This window comes from Canis lupus, chromosome 17 (assembly GCF_048164855.1).
Source record: "Canis lupus baileyi chromosome 17, mCanLup2.hap1, whole genome shotgun sequence".
Taxonomy (NCBI): domain Eukaryota; kingdom Metazoa; phylum Chordata; class Mammalia; order Carnivora; family Canidae; genus Canis; species Canis lupus.
The window spans coordinates 30,779,741-30,796,804 of record NC_132854.1 but is presented as its reverse complement, the minus strand read 5'-3'; the positions used below and the strand labels follow the sequence as shown (position 1 = coordinate 30,796,804).

Below are 17,064 nucleotides of genomic sequence, written 5' to 3'. Positions count from 1 at the left end.
CTTCTGTTTCCGGATCTGTAAAATGGAGACAATATAAATGAGGATGTATCAAAGTGCTTAAATACAGTGTTTAGTATCTATATAATGGTGACTATCAGTGTAAGCAAAAATAAATAAAAACAGTCTTCTATACATAATGTTTCATTTTAGTATCACAAAAGTAGAAGACAAAAATGATTCTCATTTTGCTATTTAGTAATGAGAAATTCATTATGTAGCCATTTTCTAAAGCAAGATGAACTGTTAGTGTGATAGATAGCAGTGATGTTCAGGAAAGAATACCCTACCTCAAGTAGTCTTAATAATAAGCACTCTTCCATACTTAATTTTCTTAATATGATGTGATTAATTCCACTCGAATTTTAATTTCCAAAATATTAAAACTATTTTTAGATTCCATACTAGGTTTAGTCACGCTAAAAATTAAGATTCTGGTTTCTGGAATTTGGAAGTCAAACTTCAGTGATATGCTGATGAAAGGTTTAGAGGAAAGATTTAAGTAATTCCCATTGCTGCAGTATAGATAAGCAATGATTCAGAAAACTGGTAACTGAGATATGTCTAGGCCATGATTTCAAATTTTCTCCAAGATGGTAAAGGAAGAAGTGGTACTAAGAATGCCTGGACACAGGATACATAAAATTATTTTGATACAATGTCAGCTGGAAACCTATTATCCTTCAAGAGAGAAACCTATTATCCTTCAAGGGAGACAAATCTGATTTTATTATGGTCTTTATATTTTAAAATATTTTATTAAATAATTTGGTGAAAAAAGCAATAATTACACTTTTTTTTTTTTAGAAGAATTGCAATGACCATTCAGGTAGAACAAAAATATCCTTACTTTTTTTTTTTTTTCTGCTGCTGCTATGACATTATCAGGGTAATTTGTTGTTTAAAATTTTATTAATAAAGATTTTCTGCCTAACTGATCATGATTTTTTTCCTTTTTGTTTTTTTCCCCCTTGTCTTAACTTTTAACCCTCCTGTAACCTGGGCACACATAAATATAAAAAAAATTGTTGCTTCATAAAATGAGTAAACTAAGTTGTCACTTCTCTTTCCTTCTTCTGGAATGCTTACCAAAGAAGGAAAAAACTATTTCATACATATGACACTGTGTTTCATTGAAATACTTCTTTTATTTATTCAAGTGAATACTGTATATATATAAAGACACTGATTGGCTAGAAGTTGATACTACTTGTATTTTCAAACTACTTAATTTCCTTAAACTTTCTTAATGTATACTACAATCCTAGAAAAGTTTTGTAACTCTTGTATACTCTAACATAGATAATAATATCATAACAAGTAACATTATTTGCATGAGCTGGGACTTTCACAAACTCATTCAGTGAGTGGTTTACATATTGTATGATATATGAACTGAAGGTCAAGAAGAGCTTATTGCTGTCATACTGCAAGAAGCTTTTAGAAATTTATGTGGAAGTGTGAGGAGGATATTAAGAAAAAAAAAGAACATTCCATTAAGTGTAATTTGTTTGGGTCTATTTTCCAGATCAATGTGAATTACTATCCTGGATGAAGGGCTAGAGCAACCCTAGAAAGCAGAGCTAAAATCAAATGATCACTTACACATATCAAGAACAAGGAAAACAACATAAAAAAATAAAAAGCAAGAGAAGAAACAACAATTTGAGAAAATCTGGAAACCTAAAGTTGCTATACATTTCACAGATACCAAATTCACTTAAAGAGACAAACAAACCTGCCCAGTATCACCTCTCCTTCATACCCTTGTACAGTGAAATAGGTTTTTTTTTCTCTTGGGGCATCTCTGGTAACAAAAATCCAGTATAAAACAATGAAAATCATCTCTATAACTTATGCTTAGCATAGTCATGCATATTGTAAAACAAAAATTTAAATAAAATAGTTTTTTTAACATGCTTTATTGTTGTATTTGCTTATGCTGGAATCAGAATAGAGAGCATAACAGTCATACTTCAATAGCTATACTTAACAAAAATGTGTGATTAAAAAAGAAGTGTCTTAGCTGCAGAATGTCTTAGCTCAAAAAAGCTTAAATGCTTAAAAAATGTGGGAAGGGATAACATCTTCATTAAATAAAACCAGTCAAGTGAGTTGATAAATAATTAGTAACTAATAAACAACTCAGAACAAAGCTTCAGAAATGGCTTGATGAGGCAGGTAAGGCTGACAGACTTACTCTGAAGCTGAGGCTGCTGGAAGGAAAGGGGCTGTCCGAACACAAATGGGCTGTGGACTAGGGAAGAGGGAGGTTTTGCAGCTTGATCAAAGATGGAAGGAGCTGGGAGATTGGGCCGTGACTGAATGGAATTCAATATGGCACCCAGTTGGTCACCTGCAGTGGGCAAAACAGTCAAAACTACAACTTGTTATTTATTAACATCCAAAATGGCAAAGAATATGGTGCTTTATGACATTCAGATAAAGTTAAACACTAAATAAAACTATGCCAATTCAGAAATGAGTGGAAGTTGATGTTTGTCATCCTCGAATTAGGGACCAAATATTGCATTTTGCTTTAATAATATTATATAGCCCACCTACAAAAACAAATTCATGTAAATTCATATACAACATTGAGCAGCAGCATGGGAGAATTTAGAGTTTATGAAGAATCCATGACAGGTAAGTTGACTCAATATTATACAAGTGTAAATGAAGATCTAAGTAAACAATACCTTCTATATAATACCAAACAAATGACTAAATAACCCTGCCTCATGTGCAACACACTTCAAGCAGAAAATAAGCAAATATGAAAAGTTTTTTAAGTAAATGTAGAATTGAAGGGAGGCAAAGCATATGTTATCAACTTAGTAATATATTTATTTAGTCAATAATTAATATTTCCCCTTTTTAAATTGTTCCTGTCAAAGAAATTATACTTCTTAAAGCATGAACTCCCTTGCTTGGATGGATAATATAAAAATCTTTAAGACCTATAAGATAAAAAGGAGTATGAACTATCTAATTTGAATAGTATCTCAAATATGAATTGTGATATTTTTCCTTAAAATTAAATACAAAGGACTGTAACAGAAAAATATTTTTAAAAATATGAAACAATTAGATGGATGATCCTTAGCTCCTTCTTTATAACATTATGTATATTAAATAGTTTAAGTGATGCTGAAAAAGAGAAGAAGAAAAAACATATCCAGAGTAGTTGATGCAGAAACTGGAAAATAGTACCTTTCCAGCCACATTCCCTACATATAATAAAGTTTCTTAACTGAAAACTTTAAATGAAGCAGCAAGAAGGAAAAGACTTAAATGGAAAGAACTGTGTACACAGCTACATGTCTACTTTTTAAAAACTTATGCTGTAGATTACAGAAAGGATTTTAGAGATTATGAAGAACTTTACAGAATTAAGAATAAAGAATTTCTCCAAAAAACAATTTCTTGAACTTAGACAGTATAATTAGTTAAAGAAAATGGGAACTACTGTTAAAGGTAAGTTCATACACAAAGGTTAGATATATTTGATTAGATTTTTAAGTTTCTTAATATTCCTTTGTACCATCTAAATATTTAAAAAGTCTATTAACAAGTACATGCCATTTCTGAACAATATTAGCAAACTCACACCTTTAAAAAAGTAATATTTTATTATTTCTATTTAATAACAAATGTTCTCAACAATGTTGGTCTCTTTAAAGTTGATTAATAGTCCTATGATGTTTTAATACATTTTATTTTAAAGACTAAATTAAGTGATAACCACCAGTACAATTTATACATTTTAGAGAAGTGACTGACAGCATACAATTTGAATTAAATATGGCTTTAAAACAGATTATTAACAAAGCATAGTAGCGTTAAGTGCTGAGATTTTAATTGAAGGATTGACAATGGTGAGAGAGAAAGGGAGATGAAAAAAACACCCCCAAGCATTTACCCTACTTAAGTGTGAAGATCTAGCTCAAGCTAGTTCAAATCTCACCTACGGGGAAACGAGCAAGCAGGTGTCCCCACGCCTGCAGGATAGACCAACATAAGAGAGTAGGAGAAGCCAAAAAGAAATCTTGTAGCTAGAATTGCTTCATATAAGTACTTTATGGAAAGCAATAAAAGTATCAAACAAAATGTGGTTTTAAGTTGAAAATTTCCTCTACATTGCTGCCATTTTGTGTTTTGTTGACTATTTCATTATTTCACTTGCTCTGCAAGTCAGGTCTAACGATGGTCTTTGTTCTTTGAAATCAAATCCAATGAATTAGTGTAAATAACATTCTGAAGTAAAATTATTTTTACTTAGGCTATCTTCTCCCTCTTACCCATCATCTAACTGTATACTACTTGTTGATGATATGCTGATTTAGGAGGCAGGATCAAGTACATAGAAAGAACAGAAATATATCTGAATTTAGATACAAATCCAATTTTAGATGAAATTCATGTATAAATTATTCTGAAATAATAATTGTTTAGATTGTCCATAATGTTGGTCTCTTCTAATATTACAGCCAAAAACAGCTATGCACATTTTAAATTCTTTGGTTTAGGGTTTTATTTTTCTTTTCACAACTCTCTGACTTCATTATATATACCAAACCCAAAGACATCATTCATTTCATGTAATTCTAAATTAACTAAGATAACTTGGTCAGACATTCAAAACCAAAACCACACATACGTAATAAGGCTGACGTGTAGTATTACTTAAAATGTTTTGATTTTAAATGGAGCATTTTGTAAGGTTCTTTTTTGCTCATTAACACTACTTCTAATAATATAGATGATAAAAACAATAGTTCCCTTACTAGATACGGTGTCACAGAATCTTTATGTGTATCCAAAGTGAGTATCTTTAAAGTAAAAGCAAATACGAAATAACTCCTATGAATATAAACTAAAACGGGTGAAAATGATCCTGTAAAAAGAATGCTTTTGTAAACATCTGACTGCTAGTTTTCTAGGAACAAACTTTAAAAGTTTTATGGGTGAACAGTACTAAAAATGGGAAAAATGTAGGGCAATAAAAAATATTAAAGTTGGATAGGTAAAAAGACTCACTTTCATATACCTACCTTTATTATTTCCAAGTCCATAATCAAATCCTTGAGCACTACAACTTGCCCCTTTATTAAAAGCTTGCACTGAGAAAGGGCTTGGAGGAGGAGTCTGAGAATTTTGATCCAGAAGAACTTGTTCTATAATAAAAGGCACAGCTATAATATCAGTTTCTTATGTGCTATTCTCTATTCATAGAATAAAGAGAGAGTTGCCAAGAAAGACTTTATAATTTTAAAATAACATCACATTTAGATTTGATAATACATCAGTTTCTTATGTTATTCCCTATTCGTAGAATAAAGAGAGAGTTGCCAAGAAAGACTTTATGATTTTAAAATAATATCACATTCAGATTTGATAATAAGTCTAACAATTAGGTCATTGACACTTGACAGAGTATATGACAAATCTTGGTTTTCATTTATTAAATATACAGTGAAACTTAGAAATTGGATATGCTCTTATGGAGCCAATCTACTTTTACTGTGGCAGGATACATCACTGAATGTATACTAGTATTTCTGGACCAGGAACTCAAATTTGTAACAAATTTATACAAGAGCATTTATAATAAAAAGAGCATTTTATAATAAAAATGGGTATCCTAATAAACCAGAAATCAAAATATTTTGTATATTAGTACTCAAATAGAAAAGAGTCTTCAAAATGTGTAAGTATATAGTACTTCGAGTACTAATATACAAAATATTTTAAGTTCTGAATATAAAAATTGTGGAAACTTTAATTTTTAACCTTTTACTTCTTAAATAAGGCCATTTTCCCCCAAAATGAAACGATGATAAACCAAGTCATGAAGTCAGAGCTATTTGCACATACTTAAGTCTATAAATGTATCAGAATTCTATTTCATGAAAAAAAGTTATGTTAATGTCAACTTTAAAAAGGCAAAATAAAATCTGTCAAATGAAAGGTAAAAAAGAGAAAAAAGTGTCCCATCAAAATAATATAATGAATAATGAAAAGTTTTAAGTATATTTTTAAAAGTCAAGATCTCTTTAAAGAGAAAAATAGAACTAGAAAGAAGGTGGTGAAGTGTTTTCTTCCTCCCTGTAAATCAGAATCCTGCTATACTACTGGTACTGTATGTCTACCCCTTAATGGACATTTCTAGACTCTTTTCAAGAAATCAATCCCAGCACTTCCCTTAGGCAATACTCTTCAGTATGAGAGATTTCAGCAGTGGGAATATCTCTTCTGGAAAATACTCATAAACATTAACCCTGAATGGGAAAGATAGCATTATTCTCACCTCAGAATGGTCTCAGCACCAAGTACAAAGTCTGTTTTTCTTTTCTTTTTTTTTTTTTAAGATTTTATTTATTATTTGACAGAGAGGGAGCGAGGGAGAAAGGGGGAGAGGGAGAGGGAGAGAGAGTGCGTGTGCATGTGAGCAGGAGGAGGGGACAGAGGCAGAGAGAGAAGCAGATTCCCTGCTGAGCAGGAAGCCCCAATGCAGGGCTCAATACCAAGACCCTGAGATCATGGATCCTGAGATCATGACCTGAGAAGAAGGCAGATGCTTAACTGACTGAGCCAAAGTCTGTTTTTAACAGAGCAGTAACTTTGCCTACTAGCTTTATTTACAGATATCAAAGACCTATAAAGAATTTTAACAAGAGGAAAGTTTTGTTTTACTTTAGTATTTCATATAAATTACTATAGTGCCAAATCCTCTTATTTCTATACTGAATATAATTACTTGTTAATACCAATGAGCAGACTATTTGGATACAATTATCAACTAATCTTAGTGATTTTAAGGCACTGACATCACTTTTTTCCTGATCACCCCAGGTCTTATGTTAAAATATTAAGAATCACATTATGATAAAAAATATATATATCAAAAGAGCAAAGGACCATTAAGTGATGACAGAGAAAAATTTAAACTTCTGCTTTTAGGGCTGAATATCTTTCTTGGCAGAAACAATATCCTAATTTAAGAAGCATTTTACCTAAGAAGAATCTTTTACCTTTTGAGCATATAGAAATAAAATTCTCCATTTAAAAAACTATGTCTTTAGTATAGACGGCATTTTACATTTTAATAATAACAGCTAATCTTACCATCTGGCTAGCTTTATGTTATTATTTGTTCATTTAGCTTTCATATTGAACGTACAAAGTATCTTCATTTTGTAAACGAGAAAACTGAAGCACAGAGATGTTAGGTAACTTGGCCAATGTCACTTAAGAGCTGTAGAGCAGGTATTTGTACTGTAGTGGTTTAGCTCCAGAGTCCACTCTGACACATTAGGCTGCATTATGCTATACTGCCAGTTACAGTAATTATTAATTATAAGTAATTATTAAGCTAGGATGACCCTTTGGTAGCTACGTATTATTTAACTATTTCTTATATAAAGCTGATCTCACTTTAGTTAATTTCATTTATATCTAAATATTTCTAGATAGTGGAAATATTTAAGAATTTCTGATATGTAGTATATACATAATCATATTATAAATGGGAAGGTATTTTGTCAAATGTCTGATTTACAACAAATGAAGCCTTTTTTTCACTTTCACAACATAATGAAGAATAGTTATGCCACTTCAGGACATTAATTTATAACCACATCATCTTTAACTATGAAATATGTGTCTGTAAAGACCAGGAAGGGCCTTCAAATTCTATTCACTGTTCACTGACACAGTGGTGTGATATAATGAGCAGAGCATCTCAAGTATGAATGAAGATTCTGGCTCACGTCTTACATCTGTCATACATCCAGCTGTATAGCCACAGGTAAGTCATTTTAAATTCTATGACCTTTAGTTTCCTTACTTATAAAATGAAGATTATATAACTTAGCACAAAGGCTTGTTGTAAGGGAAAAAAAAGAAGAAATGTTTAATATCTAAATGCACTCTGTCATTCATGAAGTCTCAAACTTTTACAAATCTATTTATACTTATGGCCATATTACCTCTTGGATAATACATACTATGAATTTAGTCTCTTTTGGATAAATATGCATGTTCCTTTATTTATTTGACCTTTTCCAATAAATTTTGGGATTTGGAATAAAAAATCTATGCTTGACTTATCCATTTATTTTGATGTCCTAAATAGTATTTTTGTGACTCAACTTGTATTTACAAAGCTTAGTATGCAATTAGTATGTGCCAAAACTGTTTTAGAACGAGGAATACAAAGATTAAAAACTCTGTGCCTGTCCACAAGGACTCACAATCTAGGTATAAAGACAAAAAATTAACTTCAATATAGTATCAGTTTTGTTCTAGTGGTGAATACAGTTCTTTAAGAACACAGAATTCTTGACTCCGTCAGGATCAGTTAAAGCTTTACATAAGTGATGACATGATCTGAACTTGGAAGAATCATGTTTTTGACCCGAGGAAAATGAAGACAAGGGGACAATAAGGAAAGTCTTTTATTAATTGAGATTGCTGTTGAAAGAGGTAACGCTAAAAGCTGAAGCTCTAACAACAAAATAGGAACCCTTCAAAAGATGCTATGCATTCATCCAGTGCTCCTATCCTGAGACAAAATTTAAATGAAATTGCCTGGGAGAAGTACTATGATTGATGGTTTGAAAAGTGAACTTCCTCTAGCAGCAGGAAGGGTAAAGCATTCAGCTCTGGACTGGCACAAAATAATGAGTCATATGAATCCATATCAATGAAATAAAAAGCATGGTTTCCAAAGGTGGATTCATATGTTTCACATTTTCTTTTAATTCTCTTCTTACACGTGCATTTAGTATCCATTATTGTACAAATATTAACAATTGTTAAGATTTTAACCATTAGCTTTGCTTTTTACCTAAAAAAATAAACACACAAATAAATCACAAATTTAAGCCAACTTGCCATCTTCATGTCGGAGGTATTGGTTTCCGCCTCTGTCTCTAGCTAAGGACCATGCCTCTCCTTCATCACTCTCACAGAACTCTACCATGCTGTTCTTATCCAGCTGCACCCATGCACCTTCAGAATTGGTTACCTAGTACATAACAAAAAGCACGATTGGTTGGCTTGATTCTTTCAGGGCACTAAGGCTGAAAACCAGCAACAAGTTTAAGTGTTTGAATAGGGTAATCATTCCGAAAGTTTTTACCATGAAATTAGTTTCTGAAATTAAGACCACAGCCTGAGGTAAGTCAGAAATCAATAAAATGTTCTGTAAAATACTGCTTATTTATGATTTAAGTAAAAATAAATTTCAAGGCACATAATACCTAAGTAACTTTAAACATTGCCCTAAAACACATGGCGCTCTCTTTTTCTTTTTGGCACCTAAAATGTCCTAACACAGCAAACTATTATTTAAATTAGTAGTGTCTATAATACAACTTGAAAATGGCCCTGACACTGAGAAATAGCATGACACACTACATCTTTAAGCTCATCAGCTGAGGCAAATGCCACAGTTGACCAAAAAGTAATTTTAGTTGCTCAGGACTTCAGTGAGACACATAAATGGGAACAAAGAAATGAAACTCTTTGCATGTATTACATCTCCATACCAATCAATTCATAGCAAATATTTTAAAGCACTGTTAAAACATGTTATAGTACATTTGTAATAATGGAAAGATATATGCACATACCAAACATTCATATATACAATACAAATCATTGTTAATATAAATATTATTTTCACAAGGGTAATTCTGAGAATAAAACTATTTAAAAAAGAAGTACAGAAAAAATGTTAGTAGTATTTATAATACAAGTAAAGATAAAGAACAGTAACATTTAAAAACCTGGGATGGAAATGGCAACCTTTGGTAAAAAGAGATACTCTTTTTTTATTAAAAAGAAGTAACTTAGAAGTCATGAAGCTACAAGAATCCATACCTCTCCCACTGCTTTGACTTTGTTTCCCAGAACTAACATTCCAATTGGGATACCTCTAAGGTTAGGGCAGCTTCTGATGTTGTGACCGGAAGGTCCCGTCTTCACTACCTTGTATATGCCTGGCCCTCCTCGCAAGAACGGCATATCTTGTTCTTGCATTGTTGCTTCCTGTGGGCAGCAGGAGTTTATATCTTTGAAAAAGTCATCAGTATTAGTTTTAGGTTCCTGAAAATTTGAATAGGAAAAAAAAATAAACAAAATGCAATCTATTATCACTTGACAATCCTCTTATTAGCTTTTACAGCAAGTCTATAATACTACCAAACAAGAGAATACATATCCAAAGATAACTGAAATATATACATTAATTAACACCACTACTAAAGAATCTTTGTTTTTCAATGCCGAATAATATTTAAATAGAGGTGAAGAAAAGGTAAGTTAGCAGGAGAGCAAATAAACCTCTGATTTCTGACCACCACAATTTAAGAAATATGATAGTACTTGAATTTATTTTTATCATTCAATAAAATACTAAACAGTAGGAAAAACAAAAATAATATAATCTGTGAACCACAACTGAATAATTTTGAATCATTATTACTGCATTGCTCTATGTTGGTATGGGTTAAAAAGCCTATATCTTCATTTCCTTCCACTTTGTAATAATTATTTATAGAGAAAACAGGTGTGAAGACTTATCTATAGACAGCAATGATGAAAAAATGTACATAAAATATAGCTGCATCTTAATATTTACTAGTTATGAACGAAATAAGAGTGCTTATAAGATTTTAACAACTCATACTTCCTTATACAAATAAAGATGTCTTGCTAGATTTGCTAGGCCATTACTAAACAGTGATATATTAACACTATTAACAGAAAAAGAGGATTATTCTTTCAGTACAGAGATTAGTATCAAAAGATTCATTTTTACATAAAATATTATACTTTTGGAGATAAAAGCATCACTTCCAAAATGAAAGAAAAGGATATGCCTCAACTTTTCTGTTGAATCTGAATGAAATCGTTTCCTATGTGAATGCAGTGAAGAGAAATAACTTCCTCATATTTGCTCTGCTTCCCAACTACATGTGAAGTTCCATACTGGGAGTTCTTCTATTGTCATTACTATTCCTTTAAAACTGATTTAGACTGTACTTTTTAAATACAGTACTAGAGACTCTACAAATTGCTTTATGTTTAAATATAACAAAAGATGACCATATTGGGGCACTTATTCAATATTAGATTAAAATTAACATTTAGTAATATAATATAAATGGAACAAAAATGAAAAAAAAACACTAACACATTATTTATGCAAGATAAAATAATAACAAATAATTCTATCCTTCTATTACTATAAGTAGTATCATACTAAAGGGTCTTTTCTATAGTAAAAAAATTAAAAATGAAACTCTTAAGGTTTAAAAAAAACAGTGGATTCAAGAATTCTGGGTACCTGTGACTTTAACTCAATATATTGGTTAGGGAAAATTTTAAACCCACCAGTAACCTTCATATAATATTCTATAAATTTCATTGTGGTGATAATCACCAATTTTTATATATACAAATATGTACTATGTACAATATTTGTTGACATTTACTATAATTGTCATGCTGTATTTATCCAACATTCTTTAGTTATACACTGGCAATTTAATAGAAATAAGAATTTTAAATACCTGAAAAATTTAGTTAGATTTATGTATTATACATACCCATGCAAATATATTTGTAAAAATTTACATATGAATATAAAGAGAATGCTCAAAATAAAAATGGAGAGTTAGGGTCTAAGAAGCTGTGCCACTACACTAACAAAATTTTCAATAAACATTTAAAAATGTCTAGTTGTGAATAACCAACTTTAGTAAATATATCATGCTATATCATAATTGGAAGAGGCACATTAGTCTTATACAACTCATTTTTTAAAAATTACATGATATGATATCAAAAATTACATGGTATGATGTCAAAAATTACAAGCAAATATGAACAGATATAATGAAAAATAAATTTCACTGGTATTCAATGATATAACTAGAACTTTTAATTAAGTTATAACAATATATCCAACTTTTGATCATTTAGTGTAACAGTAAGATTAAGTCTCAGCAAAAACTAATAACAATTGCAAATTATTCAGTGAAAGGCAATATATGAGAACTTCTATTTAAATATTTAATATTTTATTGAACAAAGAAATTATACAAATATGTAAAAAATAACAAGCAAATATGAATGTCTAGTGAAAAATCAATTTCACTAGTATTCAATAATGTATCTAAGAGCTTTTAATTAAGTTGTAACAATATTTCCAACTTTTGATCATTTAGTGTAACATTAAGAGGTAGCCTTGGCAAAAACTAATAACAATCACAAGTTACTCATTCAGTGAAAGGCAATATATGAGAACTTCTATTAAAATACTTAGTATTTTATTAAACAAAGAAACTATACAAATTAATAAATGTAAAACAGTCTTTTTTTTTTAATATAAGTAGTAAGAGAAGAATTGACAGACAAAAAAAGGTCATAGAATTGTGGCTGTCATTCTCAAACAATCCTAACATACACGCTTCATTCAGGTCAAAAATAGAAGACTTGGGGACCAGCGTATGAAACTGATGAAATGCAGTGTTATTTTTTCTCCTTGCATTCCCACCCCATTCTCAGGTGAACATCCAAACAGGCATGAAAGGCTAGGGAAGAAGAGAAGTGCCACAGAGTCGGGACTTCCTCACTGAAATAAGCAAGCTCTGAGAAAGCCAGATGTAGTGATGTAGTTGTGGGAGAAGCTAGTCATAAATTATATACAGCAAATTTGAAGTCACATAAAAGTTTAACTTAAACTAATAATACATTCCTTGTCAAAAGTAGAGGGAAAAAGATTACCAGGGAAACTCAACTGTAGCACTTTGTATAGAACTTTATTTATTTATTTATTTATTTATTTATTTATTTATTTATTTATTTATTTATTTAACTATCTACTTTTTGGCAAAAATCCTTTTATTAACTGTAAGCAAAGGCTTCAAAAGATAGAAGGTAAGATTTGTTATACATGCTGAAATACCTGAATAATGTATGACTGTTCCTTACAGTTAACTCACCTGGGGAAAAAAAGCTTTGGAAGTCCATGAAAATACGTCCAAATCCCTGACTCCTTGGCTAGCATTAAAGATACTCTGAGCGACAAAGTTTAAGAAAGAAAAATATCAACAAAGAAAGGGAACAGGATATTATCTGCAGAAGATGCGTTCACAGTAACAACATTGTTCTGTACTCTAGCACCAGCACTGTGATATGATTTTACTAAAGGGAAACTGAAGCCACCTGAGTAAATCACACAGCAAAGAAAGACTGATAAATAAGTTTTGTCAAAAGCTCTCCATGGATATAGTGTGTCATGCCATTTACTAAAATTAAGAGCCAGACATTGATTTAAAGCTTAAGACAGTCAATGTGAGTAGGAAACCTTAAAACTCTTTTAAAAGATGACATATCTGTTCCAATACAAGCCAGATTTGTTTTATGACAGAAAACAGTCTGCTGTTTTATGAAGAAAATGTAAATAACAGATTGTATAGATAGTGTAACCATTATTAAGAATAATAATGGCATGTAGTATCTGTAGACATTTTCACTTTCTAAAGTACAAAAAGAAAAAAAAAGAAAAAAGTTAAAAAATCTAAGTCATTTCCCCTTTCTTCTCTAAATGAGAAAAAAAATCATTTGGAAATGTTACTAAAAGCTGTTAACAAATATGTTAAGAATAGCATAAAGAAAAACATACAACCAGAATCTTTTCTCAAAAGATAGGCCTGGTTTTCTCCATCTCAAAGTTTATGAAATGCACAGAGCATTTTCCTCTTTATGTTAAAATCTAAAACTATATTTTTAAACAACCAACTTGTAGCAGCATGGTCCCAGAAAAATCAACACCTTCACAAAATGTCTTAATGAAAATGTAAATGGTATACATTTTACATAAAAATATCATGCTATTGAATATATTTGTCTGATCTGAAATTAAAATCTTTCCAGTGAGTAGCATTTACACATTTTACTGCTTATGTAAATACTGTGATAAATGGTTATGGTGGTGGGGGAAAGGAGGGCCCTCAAAATGTTAATAAAAGCTGTTATCATCCAAAATTTCAACAGAAAAGAAACACAATTCCCAAACAATTATTAGCCATTTTAGATAATGACAATTTATCTACTATTTTCTAGTTTTGTATTTTCCTCATGTATGTATGGACAGATGTAGATACACACCCATATACATACACATATATATGTCAATTCAAAAATAGAAGACATATGAAAGCCAGAAAATGAGTTTCTAGTAATATGACTACAAATAAATACCTACAAATAAATGTAAAACAAAACAAAACCACACCCCTTCCACATTTAAAAATATAAAGCAAATAGGGTCCTTTCTTTTTAGGTGAACTGGAAACATGATGCAAAGCATTCTAAAATACTATATTGGAAGGAAAAATATGTCCTTACTGGTTTACTTATGTATATAAGAACTTTTGGGCTATCTGCTCAATGGTTTTTCTCCTTCATAGAAAATAGTGGTGCAGACCTTTTGACATAAAACAGTATCAACAATTTTTTTAACATTTTCTTTTTTTTAGCATAAATTTCTTTAGTATTAAAAACAATGTAAAAAGTGTTTTGAAAAGCAAGGCCGATGACTATTAAAATACACAAATTAGCTCTCATAGATTAATAAGAGTACCACTATGTGTATAAATGTGTATATACACATACACAAATACATATCTACAATAATCTAAATCCTTTTATTCTCAAAGACTATTATTAAGACAAAAAAATTCTCTCAAGAAAATTAAAAATTGTAGCATACTAAAACTCTAACTAAATTAATGAGGACCAAACTGTAACTTTAAGCCGATAATCTTTCAAGGCACAGATCAAGTAAGTGAACAATTTTCATTGTGAAAATATATGACCAAACATGCCAAATGTTCATGCAAAAAAATGCTAATTCTTTCACTGTGCTGCTAGAGGAATAGAGTTAAGAATTGCCATTTTTAAAATTTATTTTTATTTTTTTAAGAAATGCTATTTTTAAAGAGAAAAAGTAACATGTCTCAGGAAAATTAAAAACAGCATATGTATAAACAATTAGTGTTATTTTAATTGCCTTAATCTCATTCTGTTAATGGTGTATCAAGTAAATATTTAGTATTTACTAAGATTAAAAACAGATTATGTATATACATACAAAATATATTAACATAACAAAACCAAGTAACTCATGGTATTTTAAAGCTGTAGCTAACAGGCATCATCAGGTAAACCCATAAAAATGAAATTGGATATAAAATGTGAAAAACACCTGCCAATTTTACCTACTGCCCTGAATAATGCTGTCAGGGAGATTACCAAAAGATATTTTCCCTTCATCTCTTTCCCACATCTTCGGGGCCTAAAACTTAGAAAAACGAACCTATTTTCTATATGTGAACACCAGTCTATGTAGGTTTGTATAAATGCTTGGAGATGTTTGGAGACACAAGTTGTTTCTGCAGGAATTCAGATAATACAGGAATTATAAAGATATCTCAGAACACTTTGAAGGAGGTATCATTTACTCTCCTGGATAGAAACTCTACCACTCAACCTTCCCAAAGTTGGTAGACCTCATTTTTGACAAAGCATCCAAAGAATTGGGCCTATACGTTTCAAATCACTAATATCTCTATCCTAGAAGTAAACTTGTTTTCCAAAAAAATTTAAGCCCTACGCTAGGCAGTCAAGTATCTTCCATGTCAAGTATCCCTACTTATATTTTCTTCAATGCATGAAACATTCTACTAGCTTGCTTATTATATTTTATAGTTTTCAAATCTTTAGGATTTTAATTTAAGATCAACATTTTATGCCTTACTTATGCCTTCTCAGATTGACCTACATCAACTTCAGAGTCCAGAGTGGTAATCATTTCGTGATGGGACCATGACTTATAACACCTTCCACATGTATCACAGTATTCATCCTCATTCAACCATTAAGGTTATGAATATTCACATTTATTTAATTTGGTAGTTTTACCCAAAGTAATATGATTTTTATAGCTATATATTTACTTTATCCTTTTGTAACTATATATATCCTTATCTCTTCACTAATTTCTGCTTGTGATCCTGGGAGAGTAGTTATCTGTAGACACTAGAAAAATAAGAATAATAAAATACATAACATCACAGGTCACAATGAAATTAAATGAGAGAATATTAAATGAGAAGAAGCATATATGTGATAGGAATTATTTTGAGCAACATGATCATAACAAATATTAAGAATTAAAATTTAGTATTCAACAAATGTTGAAAGCAAAATGTAGTATTTAACACTGTGGAAGAAATGTGTATGAATAAGAAGGAATTCTTAATGAGTCCTTACCCTTAAGAAACTTAACAACAGAAATATGAAGTATACAAATACAAATGGGCTGAATTTGTATTTGGGGCTGAAAGCAAGAAAAACAAACTAAACTTTGTGGGTAAGAAGCAAGGCTTTTCTATTTTACAAAGTGCTGAGAAAAGAAAGGGAAACCTAATTTCCCCAGTAATTCTATGCTTTCTACCCCCAATCCTTTACTTCACCCATATTAACTAGTTTTCAGTTCCCCAACATAGCAGGCCTCTATAACTCTGGACACTTGATTCTCTATCTAGAAATTCCTTCACTTTTTCTTGGTAACTTTTAACACTTTTCTTCTCAAGTATCGCTCCCTAAGTGAAGCTATTCTGTAACTTATCACAATACAACTTAACTATTTGAGTATGGTATGTCGGTCAAATTATATAGTGAGTACCGTAAATGGGAGAACAGCACTCCATCTTATTTATTTTGTATCCCTCCCCTTTCCTCTCCATTCACTGCCTACTTCCTATCTTAGTTATTTGGTACAGTAAATAAGGACTCAATAGTCCTTGAATGAACGACTAATAAATTAATACCCATAGCATTACTGGGAAGTAGAGAGAAGAAAAGAAATCAACAGAAATTTTTGAGCCTGATCAACTAGGAAAGCAGTAAAAAAGCTAGAAAAAAAAAAAAAGGAAGCGAAAGCATTCTAGACAAATGAATAAACATAAACAAAGACTCTAAGATGCA

The 17,064-nt window shown here is 30.8% G+C and overlaps 1 protein-coding gene across 16 annotated transcripts in view; it reads right to left on the bottom strand.

Annotated features, from left to right (window-relative positions):
- MYCBP2 (MYC binding protein 2) overlaps window positions 1–17,064 on the bottom strand; it is a 259,127-nt gene that overhangs the window by 63,058 nt on the left and 179,005 nt on the right. For 7 of the 16 annotated variants that reach the window (XM_072782680.1, XM_072782681.1, XM_072782690.1 and 4 more), the window contains 5 exons: window positions 13,014–13,088; window positions 9,886–10,110; window positions 8,896–9,028; window positions 5,052–5,174; window positions 2,198–2,377 (listed from right to left, as the gene is read on the bottom strand). In XM_072782680.1, the coding sequence (XP_072638781.1) occupies window positions 2,198–2,377; window positions 5,052–5,174; window positions 8,896–9,028; window positions 9,886–10,110; window positions 13,014–13,088 (736 nt within the window). The remainder of the gene's footprint in view (window positions 1–2,197; window positions 2,378–5,051; window positions 5,175–8,895; window positions 9,029–9,885; window positions 10,111–13,013; window positions 13,089–17,064) is intronic. The other 9 variants (XM_072782682.1, XM_072782697.1, XM_072782685.1 and 6 more) reach the window with 7 other exon arrangements.